At 45.8% G+C, this 7928-nt stretch overlaps 2 protein-coding genes across 2 annotated transcripts; one reads left to right on the top strand and one right to left on the bottom strand.

Moving 5' to 3' along the window:
* Positions 1-1137: 1137 nt before the first annotated feature.
* On the top strand, positions 1138-6144 carry LOC117865161 (probable L-type lectin-domain containing receptor kinase S.5). Its single transcript, XM_034749297.2, has 2 exons — positions 1138-2465; positions 5138-6144. The coding sequence occupies exons 1-2, from the start codon at positions 1256-1258 to the stop codon at positions 5977-5979; spliced, it is 2052 nt and encodes a 683-aa protein (XP_034605188.1). The 5' UTR covers positions 1138-1255; the 3' UTR covers positions 5980-6144.
* Positions 6145-6723: 579 nt separating this feature from the next.
* Positions 6724-7415, bottom strand: LOC117864598 (UDP-glycosyltransferase 89B2). Its single transcript, XM_034748726.1, has 2 exons — positions 7152-7415; positions 6724-7083 (listed from the first exon to the last, which is right to left on the bottom strand). The coding sequence occupies exons 1-2, from the start codon at positions 7413-7415 to the stop codon at positions 6724-6726; spliced, it is 624 nt and encodes a 207-aa protein (XP_034604617.1).
* Between the last annotated feature and the right edge of the window lie 513 nt (positions 7416-7928).

Consider the following 7928-nt stretch of genomic DNA (forward strand, 5'->3'; position numbering starts at 1 on the left):
CTATCCTCTCAGCTGCTTGTGCTGGTTTGTGAGTATTGTGGTTTGTGCTCAATGTGTTTCTAGGCCAGCTTTGTTCTTAGTCAAAGAGATATCATATGTAGTGGTTTGTGATCTCTTATGAATAATATGCTTGTGCTTGTTCTTTGGTCATGAATCATAATGTGTGAAGTGTGATGAGAAATATTTATCAGGCCTAAATCAATATATGACGACAGCAATTATTGGGCTCGGTCCAACAAGAACTAGGCATAATTCAATATATGACGAAATAGTTCATCACAACTGTCATGGCACATCAGACTGTGGTCCGACGTGGCATGCTACGCAGGAGACAATTTATGACAACATGTGGGATGAATTTGCATTCATCATTATGTAGTTGTGGTTTACGACGCTCGATAAGTGACGAAGGGTTTTTGTCACTCGAGCCTCATAAATCAAATCACGATTTATGACTAAAAACACATTTATGACACTTATCGTAGACCGGTAGATTTCTGCAGTGAGACTGAAAGCAGGCGAACTAGACACTTGATTAGCCATAGAGATCGAAGGAAGATGCAGCTAGCCAATGCAAGCTCCCACAGGCGACGAGAGTCAGGAAGCCCAGGCCTTGTACCCACCAGAAGCCCCGTACAGAGATCCTGAACATAGCAAGAGTTAGACTTAAGTTGAGCTTTTGCCATGAGACAAGTAGGGGCAGAGCTTAGTTAAGATTTGAGACAAAGGTGGGCAACGGCCCTCCTGGTACAACCTAATGTCCAGTGAATAAACAGTGTAATTTTAACGGGTGTTGGAAGCTTAATTATATGACTGCTCTGCCTGCCTTCGAGGCCCTCAAACTCAGACATGATGCTAATGGGCATGGGCCAATCGAGAAGGGAAGTTTTCTATTTGTTTTCTTTTTTCTTTTCCTTTTGAGAAGGGGAAGATGGAGAGCGATCTGGTTGTGAATTGGCTAGCTGAGCTTAGCTTGTAGTATTGCGGATTGCTTCGGGTGAAAACTGTACTGCGCATTCTACGGATGCAAATAGCTCCAACCCAGGTGCAGCGTAGACTAGTCTGTCCACACATTTTAAATGGTTGTCTTTTCCATCCTTCCATCGTTAGATAGGAACTCTTCATTGAAGGCGTCAATCAAATAGTTAGTCAATTCCTCAAAAAAAAAAGAAATAAATGAGAACAGATACACTGAATGCTTCATAAGCCTCGTTCTACTGCTCCTCCTCTGCTCACAAAATTAAGCTTGCTATAGATGAGCTGCCTAAGCATGTCATGTTTATGCCTCCTACTACTGCTCCTCCTCTGCTCGAGAATCTCCTGCTCCTTTGCGTCGTCGGCAGCATGCAGCCGTGACGTTACCAACTACAGCTTCCATTATTCCTTCAGCAGCGACTCATCTGACGGGCTGGTGCTTCTCAGGGACGCTGAGATCAGTAATGGCGCTCTCCATCTCACTCCAGGGCCGAGGAATAGCAACAGGTCCGGTGCCGCGCTCCTGGCAGCTCCGGTCACACTCTGGTCCCAAAACTCCGAGGGGTTTATGCAAAATGCTTCCTTTGATACCTCCTTCACCATGAACTTCCCGTACTCATCACCGGCCGGGCAAGAAGCTGCAGGGCCGAACGGAGAGGGCCTTGCCTTCGTTGTCGTGCCCACCCTCAACAGCCCACCGCTTGGCATCCTGGGCCTCAGGAACAACCCTCCCAAGGATACCTCCTCTGCCTCCAGAGGCACCGGCTTCTTCCTCGTCAAGTTCTTCGACATGGACGACAACCGCAGCAGGCTCAACATCAGCATCATCACCTCCGCAGCCTCACTTGTAAATACTATGAGCATCGCAACCAATCAGACAACTACGAAGAACTACAAGATCAGTATCAAGTACACCAGGCAACATGTAGGGGTATACATGGATGACAAACCCGTCCTTGAGGCAGACCTCAACCTTAATGACAACGTCCTGCAGAGAGCCTTCTTTGGTTTCTTGTTCAGCTCCGAGCTCCATTCTATCTTGAGCTGGGAGCTGACGGTTAAACTCCCTGGCAATGACAACAAAGACATCGACTGGAAGGTGACACTGCCTGCAGTTCTTGGGTGCATTTCCGTTACGGCCATCATGAAGATGTTCGTCGCCGCCTTCTACTTCAAATCCAAGTACAACAAGCTCAAGATGGAGCTGGTGCTGTCGGAGACTCTCCGGCGGCTCCCCGGCATGCCGAGGGAGTTCAAGCACGCCACGATGAGGAAGGCCACCGACAACTTCCACGAGGCGAGGAGGCTGGGCAAAGGCGGGTTCGGCGCCGTGTACAAGGGCACGCTGTGGTCGGGGAAGGACGGTATGACATGCGTGGAGGTCGCGGTGAAGAAGTTCACGGGGGACGAGAACCGGCGCTACGACGACTTCCTTGCCGAGATCGATATCATCAACCGACTGCGCCACCGGAACATTGTCCCACTAGTTGGTATGTTCACCATTATTCAACTCTGAGATTTCTAATTTCAAATGGATGTGATGTGCCAGTCAAGTCCTCCATCTGACATGATGGAAAAACGAGTCACCATTGACTACGCCCTTGTTTACTTCACCCCCAACTCTCAACTTTGGCACTATGCAAAAAGAAGATTCTCCATCACATCAAACTTGCGGTACATGCATGGAGTACTAAATGTAGATGAAATTAAAAACTAATTGCACAGTTTTGTTGTACTTTGCGAGACGAATCTTTTAAGCCTAATTAGTCAATGTTTGGACAATAGTTCACAAATACAAACGAAACGCTACAGTGTGCTACAGTGCCAGCACAGTGATTTGGTGCCTCCCAATTTGACGAACTAAACAAGGCCTACCTGCATTGGAAGAAAAGTCACTTCTCTTTATCCTCAACTATAGACTGCAAAAGAAAAACGAAGTAATTTTTGTATGGAGGAGAATTTGTGCTTTTACTGATTCCTAACGAGCCCACCATCATCGTCAAACTGGTCAAAGTATAAATAGAACTAGACAGTTTTCCGACGCAATAGAGAAGAAATAGTCTTTAACTGAGTGCTTGACCAATTTTCCTCATTCATCACATGATGAGAGGGACAGAAATATAAGCCTGCCAAACTTACTTTTAATTTCTTATTTTCTGTATATATGCATAAAATTATCTATCTAAAATTTAAAAATCTATGGCCATGCATCGAGAAATTATAATGAGTCCGTACCTCATTTCTCAGTATAAAATTTATTTATAATAGTATTCCTAAACAAATGTTTTGGAAAAAACATTATCCGATGCTTATGCATGTGTAATAGGTATTGCAACACACCGTACCTTAGAGTGTAATTCAACATTCTTGTTGAAGTCAGGAATCAGGATACCTATACATACTACCTGGAGCTTTGTACATCGTTAAAATACAATTGTGAAATCTCAATTTATTATTATAAGAAACGGATGTGAATTTGGTCTTAACAAAACTTAATATATATCAAACAAACCACCTACAAAATCAGATAAGTTTTACCTATATATAGTACATGGCAGAACGTACTGCCCACTCATCGTCCCCTGCAGCCTACATATTCTCTACTCTGTTAGCAATTAAGAGTTTGCCCTCGTATTCAAACAATCAGCGCACCAAACATATAGAGATTGATCAAAACTTTGCTTGCGAGCGCATTGCCACCGGAGATGTCCGTGTTCTTGATGTTCCGACGAGCTCTCAGTATGCCAACATCCACCAAAAGCCTGTCTTCTTCAGTATTCACGGAGTTCATGTTTGAATGTTCAGACTGTCGACGATCAGACTGCAGGGCATATTAGATATGTATGTGCTGTGTGTGTGTATGGGCCTGGTGTGTCTCAGGCCAAGGCCCAGGCCGGCTCCCTGACGTGCCTAGATAAATTAGGATAGACAGGCCAAGGCCCAGGCTGGCTCCCTGACGTGCCTAGATAAATTAGGATAGACATGTTATCCATTGATTGGTTATGATTCTATAAACCTCTCCCAAGGGCTGCCTATATATTTGTACACCTTGTATACCCTAATCAATCTATTATTCCACGCAATCTCAATTGCTCTCATCCACGGACTACGAAATTTATTAGACCTAGAACTAAAGCCTCTTTAGTCTTGGGTCCAATTCGTTCCGAGATTTTTCGATGAGGATCGAATGTCAGTTTTCTGCTAGTGGGCGGTGCATTTAATAGCAATGCATAGCGCAGAAATATATTGGAGATGATAGATTTTAGTATTATCTTAGAGACATTTGAAAAAAAATTATATAAAACAAGTAGGAATATTTTTTCTGTAATTTATATCTGAGTTTTAGACAGAGAAATCGACTTATCAGTTTCAAGTTCTCCTATCAAACATAGTTTTTGTGTGTTTAGTAAAATTTTATCTTCACAAAATAAACTTAGCTTGACATCAAAACAACCACCTATGAAGTCATATAAGCTTATCCTATAGTACATATCAAAACTGTCCACCTCGTAAACAAGACAGTTTCCTTGACCAAACTGGCCTCCCTCTAGATATAAAGAACAAGTGAGTTCATTTGACAAATAAAGAAGAAATAGTCTTTTAACTCAGTACTTGACCAATAATCCTGATTCATCACATGATGAGAGGGACAGATATGGTATGTGGTTGTCAATCTTTACTTTTAATTTCTTATTGTCGGTATACATAAAATTATCTAAAATTTAAAAATGTTTATATGTCATGCATGCAAGGAGAAATTGGAATACATCGCTACCTCATTTCCTATATTAAAATTATTCATAATAATGCCGTTAAACAAATGTTTTGAAAAAACAGTTTGTTATGTTAAGCATATGTAATGGGTAGTGCAAGCTACCTTAGGGTGTAATCCAGCACTGTTCTTGAAGTTGGGATACATATACATAGTCCATGGAACTTTGTACATTTTTTAAAATTTCAACCGTGAAATCTAAATTTGTTATTAGAAGAAACAGATGTGAAGTATAACTGATATGTCTGATGTGAATAGAAGAATTCCTGTTTTCCTAGATTCACCATTTGCAAAACTGCCCACTCATCGTCCCTTGCAGCTAGCCTACATATTCCGTACTCATCATGTTAGCAATTAAGAGTTTGCTCACCTATTTAAAGTGTTTTCCAGGTTGGTGCTACGAGAAGGGCGAACTCCTGCTAATCTACGAGTACATGCCCAACGGCAGCCTTGATCAGCACCTGTGTCCCAAGGAACAACCACAACGCATCCTCGGATGGGCTACCCGCTACGACATTGTCGCGGACATAGCCGCGGGGCTCCACTACGTTCACCATGAGCACGAGCACATGGTGCTCCACCGCGACATCAAGGCGAGCAACATCATGCTAGACTCCACCTTCCGCGCCCGCCTCGGCGATTTCGGCCTCGCGCGCATCGTGGGCCTGGACAAGAACTCCTACACCGACCTCGGCGTCGCCGGCACCTGGGGCTTCATTGCGCCGGAGTACTCGGTGAGCCACAAAGCGACGCGGAGGACGGACGTCTACGCGTTCGGGGTGTTGGTCCTCGAGATCCTCACCGGGAGACGAGCGCTCTGCGTGTTCCAGGACACGTTTCAGCTGCTCACCGATTGGGTCTGGAGGCTCCACCAGGAAGGGAGGCTGCTTGAAGCTGTGGACAAGAAGGTTGTTTCTACGGAAGAGTACGATGCAGATGGCGCCACTAGGTTGCTGCTCCTTGGGTTAGCGTGCACCAACCCTAACCCGTTGGATCGTCCGACCATGGCCGAGGCGGTGCAGGTTGTGGCCAAGTCGGCGCCGGCGCCGGACGTGCCACATGTGAAGCCATCGTTTGTGTGGCCACCGGAAGAAGGGATGCCTCAAAGCTTCGATGACATAACTGAGATGAGTGATCTCGATGAGAGTCACTGGGAGGAGACATCAAGCAGCGATGCGCTTGCTGTAAGCGCCATCATCAGACGCAAGGCGCGGGTTTCTTCAATCGGTTGAGCTGTATTATCTGTATAGTTGTGTGAAACTTCTGTTTCCACTTGGTAATTTATTGTTAGCTGTTACCTGTTAGAGACATCGGTAAACTTCGGCAGACAATCTTTCGAAAATTTTAGCTCAAATAGGTATAAAATTATATATGGATTAAAATGATTTGTTATTAAACTCTGTTTTCCCATTTATAATCTTAGCAGAGTCATGGGATATGTATAACATGATATCTATAAAAACATGATATCTATACAAACATGATATCTCAAAAATATGCATTGAGAATGGTGAAAATTTAGACCGTGCGATGCTACACGACACCCTGAGTAAGGATTCCATCGCCACGAAGAACCCTTTGTATAACTCATTAGATTCTGATGGAAATGTATTTCTAGAGAATATATTTATTTTCAACATTGTAACGCGTGATGTGAGATTTCGAATATAACAAATTTCATTATTTTGTTTTATCTATGTAAATCTACACAAGTTATGATCTTACTTCTGTGGTCAAGTCATATGATCCTCATAGAAAAATGGTACAACCTAGAATCCTTATCGTGAAAACGTTGGCTTCCGTTTTTGCTTTACTTTTGTCTCAATAAAATTAACGAGTCCGGTTGCGATGAATTTGAAAATCCTATTTTCAAAATAATTAACCGTGGATCATAAGTACGTAATAAATCAATTAATCTCATGAGCAAGGGAGCGGAAATTTTTTCCCCTTGCAACATAGAAATACAGGTATATTTGCTAATCTTTAAAATTTGACAAAAATTTATCAAAGTCCGCGCGCGCGGCCCTGAAGCCTAAGTCCGCGAGCGGCGCCTCAAGGTATCTCTCCTGGAGGCCCCGGAACGTGTTCCAGAGGTAGCTGCTCCTGAGCCCCTCGGAGACGTCGTCGCCTTCCTTGAACGTCCGGTACAGCGCCGACATCTGGCGCCACGGGAACGCAGGAGCGCCCGGTAGGTCGGGGGAGGTCATCGGGCTCTCCTCATTGTCCTCGTCCTCGTGCCTGGGCATCCGGCGGAACAGCGACTGCAGCACGGCGGTACCGAACACCGCGCACGGCGAGAAGACGAACCTCGGGACGCCGAGCTCGGCCGCGAGCGACTGCGTCCACCCGCAGAAGAAGCAGGAGATTATGGCGACGACGCGGTCCGGGCCATCCGACTGCGCACGGACCCACGAGTAGAGAGGCCCCCGGAGGCCGTCGAAGGCGACGATGAGCGCGGGGAAGAGCGCCGCGGCAGGTGCTTGGCGCTCTCGACGCCGGCGGTCAGGGCGTGGTGGGCGGGAAACGGAAGGGTGAGCGCGAGGACGGCGCTGGCAAGGTGCGCGGCCAGGAGCGGCGCGAGCTGCGGGGCGGTGGCGGGCGTGGCGACTACAGTGAGGCGCAGGCCGCAGGACGCGAGGAGGCCAGTGAGGTCGAGAAGCGCGAGCATGTGGCCCTGCGCCGGGCACGGGACCACGAGGATAGGAGACAGATGTCCCCCCCGATGTCCGTGGCCTTAGCATTTTTGGATAGGAGACGATGTCCCCCCCGACGGCCCGACACAGTCGCCATCTTGTGCGCGGTGGGGCATCGCACCAATTGCTTGCCCGTATATCGCTCGATTACATATTTACATTGCCCAGAGCATCAGATCATTCAGCTGAGAAAACAACAAAAACAGTGAAAACATACTATGCTGACAGCTGACTAGCGAAGACGCCATGGCCCCAAGCAGGAAAATCCATCTTTGGATTAAAGCCGGAGCCACAAGATTAGGTTGTCTAAAACATGAGGAGTACACTAGGCTAATCCATCTTTTCAACTATATGGAATGATGAACAAGTTGGGACTGGCACCATCAACACAGCTTAATGATGTGGCTGTTATAAAACATGGACCCATTAGACCATAATTTGTGATTTTGGTGATTAAGTAACAACATATTTATTGGAACTAATGGTTT

Source organism: Setaria viridis, chromosome 7 (assembly GCF_005286985.2).
Source record: "Setaria viridis chromosome 7, Setaria_viridis_v4.0, whole genome shotgun sequence".
Lineage (NCBI taxonomy): Eukaryota > Viridiplantae > Streptophyta > Magnoliopsida > Poales > Poaceae > Setaria > Setaria viridis.

What these genes read in the sequence shown, in the direction of transcription:
- LOC117865161 (XM_034749297.2), top strand. Translation starts at nt 1,256, where the DNA reads ATGAGCTGCCTAAGCATGTCATGTTTATGCCTCCTACTACTGCTCCTC. An exon ending in GAACATTGTCCCACTAGTTG is followed by an intron (nt 2,466 to 5,137) that starts GTATGTTCACCA and finishes AGTGTTTTCCAG; the next exon opens with GTTGGTGCTACGAGAAGGGC.
- LOC117864598 (XM_034748726.1), bottom strand. Translation starts at nt 7,415, where the DNA reads ATGCTCGCGCTTCTCGACCTCACTGGCCTCCTCGCGTCCTGCGGCCTG. An exon ending in GCCTCTCTACTCGTGGGTCC is followed by an intron (nt 7,084 to 7,151) that starts GTGCGCAGTCGG and finishes GGGTGGACGCAG; the next exon opens with TCGCTCGCGGCCGAGCTCGG.